Genomic DNA, 16,402 nt, shown 5'->3' with positions numbered 1-16,402 from the left:
GGACCCACTGGCAGAAGCTGGGGCCAGCTGCTCTGGGACACCTCCCTCTCCTCGTCCCTCCCTCGTCCCCTCCCTCGTCCCCTCCCACTCTGCCTCCCTCCCTCCTCCCCCCCTGCTCCTGTCTCTGTCACTCTCAGGGCCCGGGCAGGCTGGGGCAGCCATGGCAGCAGCACTAATCTGGATTCTTCTCCTTGTGGGCAAGTTGGGGCCTTCTTCTGGGATAGGCCCAGGACAAAGGGATGGGATTTAGGGGTGAAGAGGTGGAAATAGAGAGGCCCCTCAGGGGAGGGGTCTGGGGCAGGGGCCAGAGGACTTTGGGGTGTTCATGCTGTGTCCAGCGGGAGGCCCAGGGAAATGAGGCTGGACATGGGGCTCTGGTATGTGGGGGCCTGGGAGCTCTGACTGATGGTGTGTCTGAGGTCAAGGTGGGCCTGATGGCACAGGCCCGGAGTGTCGTTGGCCCTTTAATGGGCTGGCTGGTCTGCCTCCTTTCTAGGCTCAGGCTAAATTTGGCCTTGGGAGGGTGTGGGGGCCCGTTGGGGCAGGTCCTTCTCCTGGGGCTTAGGATCCCATTTGCTTAGCTTTTATTGGCTTCTCTTGTGGGCCCCTTTCCTGCTGTGTATTAGGGGAGTTGGAAGGGGTCCTAGAATGGCTACCCACCTTCCTCAAAAGTTCGTTCCGTGCCCCCCTCCCCTCCAGCCTCCCAGACACTCAGCATTCTTTTTTAAAATTTGTATTTATTAATTTTTTTTGAGAGAGAGAGGGTGACCAAGCATGCACAGGGAGGGAGGGTGGTGGGAGGGGCAGAGGGAGACGGAGAGAGAATCTTAAGCAGGCTCCATGCCTAGAGTGACAGAGCCCAACATGGGACTTCATCTTGAGACCCTCATCAGACCATGACCTGAACTGAAATCAAGAGTCGGATGCCTCACCCCCTGAGCCACCCAGGCACCCCTGACACAGCATTCTTTAGGGATTTTTTGCAAGTACCCTTAACATGCATACACACCCCCATACCCCACACACCCCCTAGCCAGATAGCAGTCCCTGCCTGGTGTGACCCCTTAAAGGGAGCTTAAAATGAGGACAGAGGGAGGTGGCTCCCATGAATCCAAACCAAACAAAGGTCAAGTCCTGTCACTGATCCAAGTGTGTGGCACAGCCAGGGCACCCCCTATCCTTTCCTGGAGGCCTCCCACCACTTCTCCTGTCTCTTAGGGGCACCAGGAACTTATCCTCTCCCTGCCCAGGACTAATGCTGATGTGTGGGTTTGGGGGTTGTGGGGTCCCCACAGGTCTCTTGGCAAGGCAAGGGGACACCGAGGCCCAGCAGACCACCCTGCAGCCTCTTGTGGGCCGTGTCTTTGTGTACACCTTGGACCGGGAAACCTTCCTGCATCTTCCTGAGCATGTTGGTGAGAGGGGTCTGAAGGGCATCGAGTGGGCTGCTGGTACCTGGCCGGGGGCTAGTGAAGCCTCCTATCACTTCTCCAACCCTCTTTCCTTCTACCAGATGTCCCCTCCACTGTCCCAATCACCTACCATGCCCACCTCCAAGGATACCCAGACCTGCCTCGGTGGCTCCGCTACACCCAGCGCAGCCCCCACCAGCCTGGCTTCCTCTACGGCACCCCCACTCCAGAAGATCGTGGGCGCCAGGTCATTGAGGTACCAGCAGGGACCCCAGTGGCTCTGTCCCATGTGGGCATCTGTGCCTGTCCATTTACATAATTTAGATGCCTCTAATTTGTGGGTATCTCAGTCCCCTCCTTGTTTCTCCCCTCAACCCATCCCTCCACCCTCTTCCCTCTACCCCATCAGGTCACAGCTTACAATCGGGACAGCTTTGACACCACCCGGCAGAGGCTGGTGCTGTTGATTGAGGACCCAGAAGGTACTACTAGCCCCACCGCACCCCTGCCCCACCTCTACCCCCTCAGTGCCCTTTTTGAGGGATTTCCCTTGGAGGGAGGGAAGGGGTGTGTGTGAAGGGGACACTCACAAGTGGGAATAGTCGGAGCAAGGCATCCTGGAAAGACTTGAGCTGTATTCTTGGCTGTTGTGCTGACAGTCTGTGGGGCCTTGGGAAGTTGTTGAAGCTGTGGGCAGGGCTTTTGGGGCCTGTGAGGGATGGGAAGTTAGGGAGTAAGGAAGGAGTCTGATGGGGCCTAGGGAGGAGCTCGAATGGGGCGAGTCTTGGGAAGGATCCATGCAGTACTCCGTGCAGCCTCAAGTGCCAACCTGGCACTTCCAGGCCCCCTGCTGCCATACCAAGCTGAGTTCCTGGTGTGCAGCCATGATGTGGAGGAGGTGCTGCCCTCAACGCCTGCCAGTCGCTTCCTCACATCCTTGGGAGGGCTCTGGGAACCAGGGGAGCTCCAGCTACTCAACATTACCTCTGCCTTGGACCGTGGCGGCCGTGTCCCCCTTCCCATTGAGGGTCGCAAGGAAGGGTAAGTGTGTGACCCAGGAGGGCTTTCTGGAGGAGGTGGCGGCAGCTGGCCTTCCAGGTGGTGGGGCATGGAGCACCTTCGTGCACCTTCACACCCAAATGTATCTCCCAGTGTCACATCACTGTCCACTTTCCTCCAGCCACCCCTTCATCTTTTTGCCCTTCCTGGGCCCAAACCGTAATTACCCTAAATTCTATACTCCCTGATATCCCATGAGGACATAAAAGATCCAGCCATCAAAAGACATTCCTCGGAGTGTTAGGCCTCCTAGAAGACTGGGGTGCTCTGTGTACTCTCATCATAACCCAGGTCTCAGAAGTGGCCCTGTAACCCCAAATCTCCAGTGCCCAATGGCACCCCCCTCCCAGTATGCTAACCATGGCTTCTATCTGGGCCCAGGGTTTACATCAAGGTGGGATCTGCTTCACCCTTCTCCACCTGCCTGAAGATGGTGGCATCTCCTGACAGCCACGCTCGCTGTGCCCAGGGTCAGCCTCCACTTCTGTCCTGCTATGACACCTTGGCACCTTACTTCCGTGTTGACTGGTGCAATGTGACCCTGGTGAGGAGGGATCCTGGCTCCGGGGGCGGGGGATAGGGCATCGCAATCTCCTCCGTACCCCTCTTCCCACTCCATCTCTATTCCTGTTTCTTTCTCTGATTACACACACACACACACACACACACACACACACACACGCACGCACACTGAAGTTCCATCTCATCCCATAAGGGGGCGACAGAGTCCATAATCCAGAAAAGGGCTCTCCAGGTCCAGAAGTCTCAGATGGGCCCAACCCAGCAGCTAGAACCATCACTTCCATAGGGCAGTTCCAAAAATCCTTTTCCCACCACTGGACACTCTGGGACAGTTCTGTCTGCTTCCTTCTAAGGTGTCACCTAGCAAATCTGCCTGCGACAAGGAAAAGATAGCTCTCACTCCCAAGTTACAAACCAGAGATGCTCACTACTGCTTTTTGGGATATTGAGCACAATTATCTGAGGATCTGGGGTCCTTAGAGACCCTGACTCCCCAGTCTGGGAACCCCTAGAGTCCTCTGTTCAACTCAATCAACAACATCTTTGAGCACTCGCCATGGGCGAGGCACTATCCAATCAAAATGTTTTACCCTCACCACCCACCGTCCCAGAGACAGGTACCACTATTACCATTGACTTTACAGGTGAGGGAGAGGAGTCACCTGGAGGTAAGTCATCCAGCACAGCATCTGTCTGAATCAGGATTCAAACTTACACAGTAGGGCCTTAGAGGTATGCTCTAACCATTGTACAGACCTGCCTCTCCTCAACCTTCTCTCTGGGGTCCTAGTCCAGTGCTTGTCCTCCTAACTCGCCCAAGCTGGGGGAGGCAGGCAGAAGGAAACCCTGTGGTTGTATGGGTCACCCCTGCCCTGGCCCCCGGGGGTCTCTGTGTCCAGCCAACTGCTGCTAGGTTAGCCCTGGGCTCTCTGAGCAGGTGGATAAGTCAGTACCAGAGCCTGCAGATGAGATGCCTACCCTAGGCGATGGGATCCTGGAGATTGACCCATTCTTCTGCCCACCTACTGAGGCCACGGCCCGAGACTTCCTCACTGACGCACTGGTCACCCTCCTGGTGCCACTGCTGGTGGCTCTGCTTCTCACTCTGCTGCTGGCCTACATCATGTGCTGCCGGCGAGAGGGACAGTGAGTATGGGGGACAGAGGGTGGGGAGGGTACTGTGGCTGGTGCTCACATCCATGGGACTCCTTGTGGCACTTGTGCTCCCTGGGGACACAGACCCCCTCAGGGAGCGGAGTCCTCAGCCAGGAAAGAAGTGGGGACCTCTTGCCTGGCCTGGCACCAGGAGGGGGTTGCGGATAATAACTATTACCCTCCCTCACTTTTCCACAGGCTGAAGAGAGACCTGGCCACCTCTGAGTGAGTAGGGGAAAGCTGGGGGCTGGGTGGGAGCACCCCTAGACTCCATGAGCAGCGCAGACAAGCACAGATTACTCTGGGATGATGGGAGCCATGCCTGGCCTCTGAGCTCCAGCTCTGGGCTGGCTGATTGCTGTACCTGACCTATCCTGGCCTGGCCTTCTCATTTGCTGGTCTCCATAGAGGACCCTAATCTGGGATGGGGCATGGGAAGGGACCCAGCCGGGTGTGGGGGCCTGCTGCCACCCTGGGGGGGAGAGGGTTTGAGAAGCAACTTGAGGGTGCGTGCCCACACACATGCACAACATGTGCACACACGCACACACATACACTTCACTGAGTCAGACACTATGTATGGTTCCAGGCTGGGTTATGCCACACAATCAGTGGGACGCTCTCTGGCCCTGGTTTCTCCATGTGATGTCATATGCTTTCAATTCCTCCAGCCCTGGCCAAATCCATCTTACTCTTTCGCTCAGGTTTCCACACCCTCCCCACCAAGCCAGCTTTACCTTTCCCCTGTCCCAAGCCTCCTTCCACTCCCCTTCCCTTGAACCCCAAAGATTCCAGGAGGCAGGTATGAGATAAGTTAGGCTCCTTTTATTCTCACCGCACTGAGCCTGTGGCGGGCCTGGCACCCTGCCTCCTCCTTGCCTGGCCTGCCCTGTTAATTGCGGTGGCATTTGGCCACCCTGTGAACCCCCTTGGGTAGCCGCTTGTGCCCCCTTTGGGAGCCCGCTAGCAACCTGCGCTGCCCAGGCCGGTGCTGCCCAGGCCGGCGCTGCCCAGACCGGCGCTGCCCAGACTGGCGCTGTCTCTGGGTCCTGAACTTGAACTTGGAGGCAAACTTCTTGCCCATGCGGAAGGAGCCTGAGGCCCCCTTGCCAGTCACCTGCTTGAGAATGCCCTTGTCCACCAGCCCCTTGAGCACTCGCTTGAAGCGCCAAGCATTCCGGGTCATGTTGTAGCCCGTGGTGGCGACCGCCTTCTTCAGGGTGGCTAGAGTCACAGGATTGTGCATCCCCTTGTCCTCCACGACCCCCAGGATCACCTTGGATATGCTGGGCTTCCGGTGGGCTTTGGTGCTGGTGCAGTGCCCATTCTCGCTCTTGCTGGGGGTCCCAGATACGCTGGCCTGCCGGCTCGCACCCTGCACAGTGTTTGAGATCACAGGTGCAGATGGGGGTGGTACCAAAGTGTCTTTCTGCATCTCTCCCTGGGGCGGGTGGAGGGAACTAGGCGCAGGGACCTCCAGGGTGGCGGCTGGAAGTCTCTACTGGGTGGCTCTTCCGTGGGTGAGGCAAGTCTCTGTTCCTGGTTCCCTCGGAGCCTTCCCCTGGGTGGCCAGAGGAGGACCAGGGATGATTACCCTCAGCTGGCCTAAGCAGACTTGTGTCTCAGGTGCAGGGGGTGGCAAGGTTATCTCTGCAGTGACCTCAGGGGGACATTGTGAGGCCACTAGAATCCTGCGAGGGTCACAGTGGTCCCATTGTTCCCATCTGGGAGGTGTGCATGGGAGTTGACAGATAGTGTGGGCATCTGACAAGTCAGGTGCCCCAGGAAGAAGGGCTGAGGCTGTGTGGGTGGATGGGTGGACCCCACATGGCGTGTTGATGCAGGCGCATGTGTGTTTAGAAGTGTATTCATTGGCTGATTTCAGGGTATTCTGAGACCCCAGGGTTGGTTGTGTGTGTGTGTTTTTTTTTTTTTTTTTTTTTTTTTAGATTTTATTGATTTATTTATTTGAGAGAGAGAGAGAGAGAGAGAGCGGGCGCTGGGTGGGGGAGCAGACAAGCTGACTCTGCACTGAGCGTAGAGCCTGACACAGGGCTCGATCTCAGGACCCCGAGATCATGACCTGAGCTGAAATCAAGAGTCAAGCACTTAACCAACTGAGCGCCCAGCCACCCCCCTGAGACCCTCCATTTTAAACCTGCCATCTCAACCCACTGGGTTGAAGAATACAAACATTTGTAGAATCAGACTTATACCAACATTTATGAATTTTTTACGGGGGTAACATTTTCCAGAGTGAACAAAAATGTAATTCCTTGATCTCCCTAGGTCAATTTGATTCCTTGGTCACTTTTGATCAGAAAGCAGTGGAAAGGCTCTGCTTTGGTTGTTTTTTGTTTGTTTGTTTTTTCATTTTTATTTGATAGAACTTTTTCCCATTGGGATGAGTGATTTTCCATGTAAGTTTTTCAAGGAACATTTTATTCCTCAATTTTTTTGGGCTGTGCCAGATTTGATCAATTACATCTTCTGCCATTGTGGAAATTCTCTTCTGAGCAGTTATTTCCATCATGGCCAGCTTTCCTGGCTTGGTTTGGCAGCTCTGAAGCTATCAGGAAAATCTGCTTCCTCCATCAATGTTGAACCAATTACCAGGTTTACCATGTGCCACATTAGCCCTTGATGGTTTGGATTTTGTGTTGATTTATTTCTACAAATTCAATTTTTTTTTTTTTTTTTTTTTTTTTTTTTTTGCTTGTTCAGTGTCTGCTGTTTTCCAAATTATCCACACATTGTGATTCTATTGCCTGTATCAGAGCGTGCTGGTCAGAAAGTCCTCCAGCCTGACCCTCTTCTGTGGTCTATGTGTCAGAGACAGGGCTCGACGGGTGTGTGTTGGTGGTGGGGAGAGTGTGCGTGCATGCATGTGTGTGTGTGTGTGCGTGTGTGTAGGAATGCCTGCCTATTCATTTTCGGCTGCCCAAGTGCTGATGTGGAAGGCAACAGTGGGTCTGGCTTCTGCTCCTGCTCTGGAAAAATGTCCCGGGAACATTTTCCACCTGTGTGTGTTGCCAGAGTAATGAGATCCAGATGCAGGGCTGGGGGCGAGGGGGAGTCGTGAGGGGGGGGCATTAACTAAGAGCCCTTCCCCTGCCAGGGCATTACCTGTCTGGCTGCCTCTAGTCCTAAGCATCCATATGCTGCTTGCTTCCTTTCTCTCTCAGCCTCCCCTTGCCTGGGAATGGAAAATTGTGTTTTGGACAATTGTGCTTGCCAAATTCCAGACTCAAGAGCTCATCTTGATCCTCCCCTGGTCTTAGAGGGTGACTCCACCTCCTCCCGCCAACCAGACAGGACTTGGTCCTACTCCCCCCAGGAGGAATGTGGCCCATTCAGCACGAAGCTAGCCAGTCTGACCTGTAGTCTAATCTCTTGGGCTCTAGCTGCTATTGGTGTCTATAGAGACTTGGACTGGGGTGGGGATCATGGCCCCTTCCCCATTTGATCAGTAACCCAGAGGCAAGTCGGGTAGCTTCCACCCTGCCCGGGGCCCCTACTCCTTTAAGGAAACTAATATATATATATATAAAGAGCACAAGTAGGGGGAGGGGCAGAGGGAGAGGGATAAGCAGGCTCCCCACGGAGCAGGGAGCCCAATGATATGGGGCTCTGGGGCTCCATCCCAGGACCCTGAGATCTAAACCAAAGGCAGACACTTAACTGAGCCATCTAGGCACCCCTCTTTTTTTTTTTTAAGATTTTATTTGTTTTGAGAGTTGGGTGGGCAGAGGGAAAGAAGAGGGAGAGAAGCAGACTCCTGGCCGAGCGGGAGCCTGACTTGGGCTCAGTCTCAAGACCCTGAGATAATGATCTGACCCAAAATCAAGATTGGGATGCTCTACTGACTGAACCACCCAGGTGCCCCAAGGAAAACTAATTCTTATTGTTTGTGATGAAGAGTCCCTGCTATCTCTCACCTGGCAACCAGGTAATCTAGGAAAATATCTCCAGGCTGGACCCACAAATGTGGGTGGATTCATGTAAAGGGGCTTGGAAACATCCCTTTACTAGAGGTCAAGCACATCAGTGGGCCTACTATAATAAAATAACGCTGATGATGATTATAGCAACGTTGGCCTTCCTATAATATTAGCTACCACTTGCTATGATGCTGACCAGGAGTGTTTTTTCCTGTATTAACTCATTTAATATGCACAAAAACTGCATTACGATGGAGGAAATAGTGGCACAGAGAAGTTAAGTGACTTGCATAAAATCACACAGCCAGTAAGTAGCAGGACTCACATGTATATTCAAAGCAAGTGCTGATGTTGGGTTACACCGTGCTACCCTACTTCTCAGAATGAACAGAAGCTTGCCCCAGGCAGCAGAAGGCAAGCTCCTCAGGATCTCAAATGAGAATGAGGCTGAGCTTTCTGAGAAGACAGAAGCAAGTCTCCTTTCTGACATGAGAGCTCAGAAAGGGCTTTCTGACGGCCACAGGGATTTCAGGCCCACTGAGGGCAGATCCCGGGGTCGGCCTCATGGAGTTTTGATCTGGAATAAAGCCAGAGAGCAAAGACTTGGTGTCCAGAGCTAGTCAGTGGTGGGGGGCAGGCTGGGGAGGGGTGGGAGAGGGCCGGGTACAAAGGCCAGGGAGGCTAGATGGGAGGAGCCAGAAGATGAGACCACGGAGGCATGGCAGGAAACAGCCCGGGAGCCAGAGGAGGAGGTGGGAAGAGATGGAGGGGGAAGTTTGCCAGACTAAGAGGGATGAGGCGGGGAAGACTGGATGGTCAATGGTAGGAGAGAGTATTTGGGGAGGGAGCTGAATGCTGGAAGGGACCGGGAAGGTGATCGGAATATAAACCCCAGCAAACGCCGGCCTCTGGAAATAGCAATCCACTGCGGGTACCTATTCATGGCTGGCACCTCAGGAGTTCTTAGCAGGCACCAGGCACTTCTCTAAACATTTTTCTCATTTAATTCCCACCACAGTGCTAGGAGGCAGATTCTAGCATTATGTCCATCTTACAGTTGAGGACACTGAGGCACAGAGTGGTTCAGCAACTTGCCAGGGACACACAGCTTGGAATCCAGGCTGGCTGTGCCCACAGCCTATGCCTCCTCACTGGACACTGAGCTGGCACCAAAGACCTTCCTTGTTTGTCTTCCCCTCACCCGTCATGTGTGTGAGTTTCCCCTACATACCAGGTGGGGAGGGACTGCAGGGTGGCTCAGAGGCAGTGCCGCGCCGAGCCTCAGCGGAGTTGGCTCCCGGGACTGACGACTGTGCCGGCCCGTGCCCCCAGCATCCAGATGGTCCACCACTGCACTATCCGCGGGAACACAGAGGAGCTGCGGCAGATGGCATCCAGCCGCGAGGTGCCCCGGCCCCTCTCCACGCTGCCTATGTTCAACGTGCGCACGGGCGAGCGGCTGCCTCCGCGAGTGGACAGCGCCCAGGTGCCCCTCATCCTGGACCAGCACTGAGGGGACATGCAGGTGGGTCTGGCGGAGTGGTGTCAGCCTCATATCTGGGAACATCGTGGCTCCTGTCTGGGGGCTGGGGCCGATGGTGGGGAAGGGGAGGTCAAAGAGAGGGGTCAGCAGACCCTCCTGCTCCTCTGAGGCAGCCGTGAGGGTTGTTCCGCAGGGCCAGGGCTATGTCCCCGCCCCCCATGCCAAATGGTCGGAGGGCTGGGGTGGGGACGAGGCAGGAGGACCAAGGCCTGGGCATCACAGCCCCTCACCCCCTCCCTCTGCTGTTCCAGTTCCAGCCCCGGCCTCCTCTGCCTCTCTCCCTGCCTCCCACAGAGCAGCTGACCCACAGCCACATCCTTCCTCAGGATTCTGGCTCCTGGCCTGATGGCCCCCAGGCTTGGAACAAGCAGAGAGATGGTGGCAGGGGAAGGTGAGGGGGTTGAGGGTCAAGACCCCTGGAATAAAGAGCTGCAGCTCTGCTCACCTGTTGTTACCGGCGCCTTCTTCTCAGCAGCCTCCGACTGGCACTTGCTGCCTCAGTTTCCCTTTCTGCCTTCTGGGAGCCCTCAGAGTCAGCCAGGGGCTACCAGCCTGCCCTTTGGACTCTGGGCATTTTGCTGTTTTCTCAACCTCTCTGGAAGAAAGAGGGAAGGACCTGCTATCTGTGGCCCTGGTCTTATTCCTCCAACAGAACCTGACAGTGAGGGATTACTGGTCATCATCCCCATTTTATAGAGGAGGAGACCGAGGCCCAGGGAGAGTAAGCAACTTACCTAAGGTCACAGAGCAAGCAAGTGGCAGAGTTTGGCTCAGAACCTGGTGTGCCCACCTCCATGCTGCCTTCTGGAGGGCTGAAGGATTCTGGAAGCAATAGGTCCAGGCTCTTACTTAACTAGATCCCGGAGGGGAAGGATCCCCTTTGTAACTCATGCTATGAGGGGTCCAGTCTGTACATGGAGAGAGGGGTCAGGATAAGTGACCCTGAATGCCTCGGCTCAATGACCCCTTATTGGTGGGCCTCCCCAGGGGTCAGGCAGAGGTCAGAGGACACCGCATGACCTGGAACTTTTGTTGAGCTGAGTGTCACCAGCTTGGTCCTGGAGAGCTCCGCTGGCTAGGAAGAGGCCTTGGCTTGTTTCTCCCAGGTGGTTATATCTGCACCAGACCAGTTGGGCCCCTGCCCACTGACATTCTGAGCCACACCCAGTCTCACATCTGACCACTCCCTTGGGAGGACAAGCCAGATTTAGGCCCAAGAAGGGACCCAGAAAAAGGAGGCATAGCAGAGGAACAAGGACTTAGGGTCTAAGTCTCAGGCCCCTGGATCTGGGGGGCAACTCCAAGAAAATCCAAACCAGGACAAGAAAACTTTATGGTGACCTCGAAATCTCTTTTAGAGTTCAACCCACCTGGCCTGGGATCCACCCACTGTCCTGGAGCTGACTCTCAACTATCCCTCTCCTTCCCCCAAGGGGGTGGTAGAGATGGGCAGCTGCATGTGGAATTTTTCCTTACCTGGAGATAGGGGCCCAGGCTTGGGGCTGATAGAGAAGGCAGCCCCCAGTCTTAAGCAGGGAGGGCGGGTTCCTGGGCCAAGGACCCTTGAGGACGGCTAAGTTTCTGAATATCACATCCGGGTGTTCAGAAATGTACGGGCAAGGGGGTGGTGAGCGTCCCCTCAGACCCCTCCCCTTTCTTTCATTCCCCGGAATCCCCACCTTCACGTGTGTCCTGAATCCATCCACTTCTCATGGCTTCCACTCTCGTCTTCCCGGTGCAGCTCCAGGATCTGGCTCCTGGGCCCCTGCAACAGCGCCCTTGCCTTCCTGCCCTCCAGTCTCAGCTCCAGCAGGAGCCAGGCCCATCCTTTGAGAAGAAAGATCAGGACATCTCACCCTCCACCCCTGCAGCTTTTAACTCTCCAATGCCTTCTGGTCACACTGAGAGTAAGACCCACACACTTGACCCAGGCCTGCTGGCCCTGCCCAGCCCTCTGACCTCATTCCTACTCTTCACACGCCCACTGCAGCCACACTGCCTCGTTAACTCGCGCCTGCTTTGGGGGCCTTTGCCCATGCTGTTCTCTCTGCCGGGATCCCCCTGCCCCCTCCACACCCCACCCACACAACTCCCCCCATCGCAGTTGTCCTGGTCTTTGCCCAAATGGTAGCTCCTCAGAGAGCCCCTTCCAGCTCCCCTGTTTCCAGAGCACTGTGTACCCTCCCTGTGCCTTGTTCTAGGCTGGCTTCTTACCCTAGATATAAGCTCCACCTCCAGATATAAAATCCAGGAGGGCAGGATTCTGTGCGCCCACTGTGGTTGGGGGCGCTGGGGTGCCTGCACATAGCAGGTGCTCAGGAAAGATGTTTGGAGGGGGTACTCTGGTCTCGGTGTGCTCAGAGCTCTTAAGAAAGTTGTTCCTCCTTTCTGGGCAAAGAAGGTGCCCAAGGCCATCGCTAGCACTTCTAACATTATGTTCCTGTCACCCTGCCTGCTGGGCATCCCACACCTGTTAGTTAGTTAGTTAGTTAGTTAGTTAGTTAGTTAGTTAGTTGTTAGTTAGTTATCCCATAAGCATCTGTGGAGGCAGGCACTTGGGAGGTGCTCAGTAGATGTTTTAGACTGAGTGCCTGTTGGGGTGGCCACCCCCTAACCACATGTGTCCTCTGACAAGACAGTGCCTCTGTCTCTTCGTTTCCTCCTTTGCCTTGAGGCCCCTCATCTGGCCGAAACTTGGAGCTGCACAGAATGTGCTCAGGCCAGAGGCTCTAGACTGCCAGGCTGCTCTCCCGGGGTGCTCTTCCTCGATCGCTGCCCCCTTGAGGCAGGGGCTGCCCTCTCCTGGTCTCTGCGCTCCTGCCCAGGTAGCCAGGGCTGGGAGAGTTCCTCAGCCAGCCCCTTGCTTCCCTCTGCTGCCTGGCTTTGCCTTGACATCTTGGCTCCGAGGAGCACACGGGAGCCTGGCTGCTGGCCTGGGAGGAAGCAGCCCAGACAAGTAGCTGGGAGGATGGCGTGACTGCAGAGGACACTGAGCCGTGCCCAGGCACACGCACGCGCACACCCAGGCGCCCCTGGCAGCGCGTGGCAAAGGCACTGCCGGACTCAGCACCTCTCCTCTCGCTGAGGGATGAGGCTCATGCCTCACAGAGCAGTCACGCCCCACAGTCTATAGCCAAGGAAAAATAGCCACAGTGTCCCCCGCCCCACCGAGATTCAGCTACATGCCCTGCCCCACCCTTGGCTCCTCCAGTCCCACAGCAAGCGCTACCCTGCGATCTAGTGTGGAGGGGCCCCTACCTTCACCCTAAACAGAGCCCCATGGTGGCCTGACCCTAGACGTTCCCTCAACATCTCAGTCTGGGAGGAGGATCCATGTCTGAGTGAGAACACAGAGCCCTGCCCCATGGGGCCTGTGTCTCCCTGGCTCTTCACACACGCACACACACATACAGCATTTATAGGGTGTGTTTGTTGGGATTTGGGCTCAGAGTGAGCAGGACTCAAATCATGGCTCTGACAGCTCGTTTACTCATAAGACGTTAATCATAACTGCCTGGGGGCTGTTGGGAGGATTTGTGAGCCCCGGACGAGTGCCTGGCATCTGGCAGCTCCTGAGAAAGGAGACATTATTACGTAGGAACTCTTGAGTGACCACTCCCAAGCCAGAGGCCCATAGGGTCCCCCTGCCCACTAAGATCCAGATTAAGTGAGCTCCATTTACATTCTGTGCCCTGTGAAGGCTTCATGCTCTCCCTGTGAGTTTGGAGTGGAGGCTGAAATTTCCATGTTTCCTGGCACTGGTCTGCTGGCCAGTGAAATGAAATTTTGGGATATGTGGGTTAAATAAAATATGTTATTACAATTAACCTTGCCTGTTTCTTTTTTGTTGTCTTAATATGGCTGTTAGAAAATGAAAAATCATGTCCGTGGCTCGCATACTATCTTTACTGAACAGCGCCCGTTTCACAGCTCTTCCTTTATCTCCACTCCAGATCAACCCAAACCCAGAACTCGGCCTCTTTCCTCACTTTCTCCAGAACCACCTGCTGGTACCAGACCTCTATGCATGCATGAGTTTTCCAAAGCCTTGAGGAGTTGCAGGGGGTGGGAGGTGGCACCACAACAGTGAAGACACTTAGAACTTGAATGTGTGGTCTTCTGGTTCTAAAATGTGCTTTGGTCCCCATCCCGCCCCATTCTCCTTTTCCTCCCACTGCCTTATGCAGAGAAAACCTCACTCTCCTCCCCCTGCACACACCAAACTCACCTCCCTCCAGGCCTTGCTGTGCACGTGCTCTGCAAAGGCGTTGAAATCTCTGTGTGCAGAAGGGTCTGATTACCCTGCTAGATCAGGGCCATCTTTCTTCCCGGGTCTTGCCTCGCAATCCGTGGACATCTCTTTGCTCTACTTGGTACCCTCTGGAGCACATACCAGGAAGAGGACAGAGACACAGTGCTCATCCTTGAGAGGGCTCCACTGGCCCTGGCACTTTAGGGTGGTGGTCCCCCACACCCACCCACTCCTGATTTTTCCTCAACTCCTCCCTGTTCAGCTGCCCCCACCCATCTGCAGGCCCTCCTATGTCCTCTGTCACACCTATGCCCACACACGTCCCTACTGCTAGACCCTTACCTTCTCAGTTCACAGAGCATCTCCTCTGCTGCTATATGTGTGTGGAAGCGGTCCTCATATATGCAGACCCCCCCACTCACCCATCCCCAGCACACCTGTACGCGTGTGGGGCCCCTCTGACCACAGACACACTTGTTTATGGGGCAGCAGAGAGTGAGACACATTCTCATGCACACAGGGATGTCTGGGTGGCATCCACCTCACCCATTCACACAGCCTCCCACACTCACAGTCCCCAAGCAGCTTTCCACTGTGGGTCCTGGTTTTGAGCACAGCCCCACATTAACTCTCCTGTTCTGCACACAACCCCACAGACCCCCACCATTGCCTGAGGCTCCTGTACTCCAGCTCGGCGGCTGCCCCCAACCTCTCCCCTCCCCAACCTCACCCATATCCATCCAGGAAAGTCTTGAAGGCTCTGGGGCAGCGGAGGGTGAAGAGCTGACCCAAAAAAAGGAGGATGCCATATTTCAGTCATAAAAAAATCCTGCCAGGAGATGGACTCATACCACAGAAGGGACTCGGGATTCTGAGAAAGCGGCAAAAATAAAAAATCCAGATGAAACCTCCTTCCTTTCTAGAATTTTCCATCTGAAGTTGCCTGAGAAATCAGCCCTAGGAATGCGGCCCATCTCCTCAGAAAGGAGACAGAAGTGAGTTCCGGGGAGCAGCAGTGGAACAGCCGGCGCCATGCCACCATGCAGGGGGCAGCCAGGGCCTGGGGGAGCGGGTCTGGGCAGCTCTATTTAGGGCAGCGGTGATGTCAGCAGAGAGGAGGGCTTGAGTTGGGAATGTGGTACAATGGCCCCTTTGTCCCCCTCCCCTCTTGTCCTGCACACACACTGAAACCACATTCTGGCCTCGTACCACATGACACAGGCTCAGAGCTGCCCAGCACACCCCTGCCACACACGGCGTCACCTCATATGCCCTCATATGCGTGTGTGTACACACCGTGCACACACATACACTTGTGTCTCTGTGTGTACATTCGTACCTATATAGTAAGAGACATACTCACTCGTGTGTCTAGAGACGCGCTGCCCAATGTGGTGGCCACTAGCCACTTGCGGTTCTTAAAACTATTACAGTTAGGGACCCCTGGGTGGCTCAGCAGTTGAGCGTCTGCCTTCAGCTCAGGGCGTGATCCTGGGGTCCTGGGATCGAGTCCCACATCGGGCTCCCTGCAGGGAGCCTGCTTCTCCCTCTGCCTGTGTCTCTGCTTCTCCCTGTGTGTCTCTCATGAATAAATAAACAAAATCTTAAAGAAAATTAATTACAGTTAAATGCAATCAAAAATTGAGTTCTTCAGTGGCACACCCATGTGTGGCTAGTGGCTATGGTATGGGACAGCATAGGGAGAGTGCGCTTCCAGGTTGCAGAAAGCACTGGCCTAGGGCCTTCCACGCTGTCTGCTCTCCCACATGAGCTGGTTTTCATTGCTCCTCCTCTCACGCCTGCTCACTCTGGTTCACACAGGCACCCACCGCTCCCTGAAAGCCCCCCCTTCCTACCTCACGTTCTCACTGTCGTCTCCCCAGTCTCCAAGCGGGGCCCGGTGCTCAGCCCTGCATGGCACACTGGTCTCTGGTCTCAGTCAGCCCTGCTGGGCCTGGAGGACACAACAGGGAACTGCGAAAGCATAAAACGGTGCAACGGTGTCTACTGTTAAGACTAAAATTAATTCTGTAGATGTGGAGACCTGTGGAAATTCAGAGGGGACAGACCAGGCCTGGGGTGGGCGGGCCAATGAGGAGGTAGAGGAAGAGGCATCAAGAAAGGCCTGGAAGTGGAAAGTGTAGTACACACCTGGGATTTGTGGTCACCTTTTTGGCTGGTGTGACAGGTGTGGGCAAGGAAGGGGACAGTGAGAAGGGACAGGTGGGTAGCAGCCAAGTAGAGCCTTGGTTGCCCCCAGGAGGCGAGGTGCAGCAGAGGATGGGCTAAGTCAGCGCAGAGCCCTCTCCTGCCCCCGCACCCCGGGGCTGGAGGCCTGGGTAGATGGGCCTCATCACCACCCAGCAGTTGCCACACAGGTCGGGTAGTTTGCATATGAAGAAACCTTCATTTATTTGTCATAATTTCTTAACCACTTGAGACAAATTCCCTTTCTACACTGTCCAGATTGTGGTAGAAGTGCTAATGATGAATTATTAAAAGCCACAATTAATCTTCA

The 16,402-nt window shown here is 55.1% G+C and overlaps 1 protein-coding gene and 1 long non-coding RNA gene across 3 annotated transcripts; one reads left to right on the top strand and one right to left on the bottom strand.

Annotated features, from left to right (window-relative positions):
• SGCA (sarcoglycan alpha) lies at positions 1 to 13,459 on the top strand. 2 transcript variants are annotated; one of them, XM_072780118.1, is made up of 10 exons: positions 1 to 197; positions 1,296 to 1,415; positions 1,514 to 1,668; positions 1,822 to 1,894; positions 2,255 to 2,453; positions 2,853 to 3,015; positions 3,931 to 4,139; positions 4,347 to 4,373; positions 9,422 to 9,614; positions 11,374 to 13,459. In XM_072780118.1, exons 1-9 carry the CDS (start codon positions 161 to 163, stop codon positions 9,600 to 9,602), a joined length of 1,164 nt encoding a protein of 387 aa, XP_072636219.1. In that variant the 5' UTR covers positions 1 to 160; the 3' UTR covers positions 9,603 to 9,614; positions 11,374 to 13,459. The 2 variants fall into 2 exon arrangements, with proteins under 2 accessions (XP_072636219.1, XP_072636217.1); XM_072780116.1 differs by having other exon boundaries at positions 9,884 to 13,459.
• LOC140606545 (uncharacterized) lies at positions 9,685 to 14,929 on the bottom strand. The gene is made up of 5 exons (XR_012008891.1): positions 14,615 to 14,929; positions 13,861 to 14,012; positions 11,312 to 11,459; positions 10,367 to 10,540; positions 9,685 to 10,227 (listed from the first exon to the last, which is right to left on the bottom strand). It is a non-coding gene; the product is annotated as an uncharacterized lncRNA (long non-coding RNA).
• Between the last annotated feature and the right edge of the window lie 1,473 nt (positions 14,930 to 16,402).

The sequence above is a fragment of the Canis lupus genome, chromosome 16, assembly GCF_048164855.1.
Source record: "Canis lupus baileyi chromosome 16, mCanLup2.hap1, whole genome shotgun sequence".
Classification (NCBI taxonomy): domain Eukaryota; kingdom Metazoa; phylum Chordata; class Mammalia; order Carnivora; family Canidae; genus Canis; species Canis lupus.
The sequence above is the reverse complement of the archived record's forward strand: the minus strand, read 5'-3'. Positions and strand labels throughout refer to the sequence as shown.

Coding starts and splice junctions, on each gene's coding strand:
- SGCA (XM_072780118.1), top strand. CDS start 161: ATGGCAGCAGCACTAATCTGGATTCTTCTCCTTGTGG. Junction 198..1,295: donor CTGGATTCTTCTCCTTGTGG/GCAAGTTGGGGC, acceptor GGGTCCCCACAG/GTCTCTTGGCAAGGCAAGGG. Junction 1,669..1,821: donor GTGGGCGCCAGGTCATTGAG/GTACCAGCAGGG, acceptor CTACCCCATCAG/GTCACAGCTTACAATCGGGA.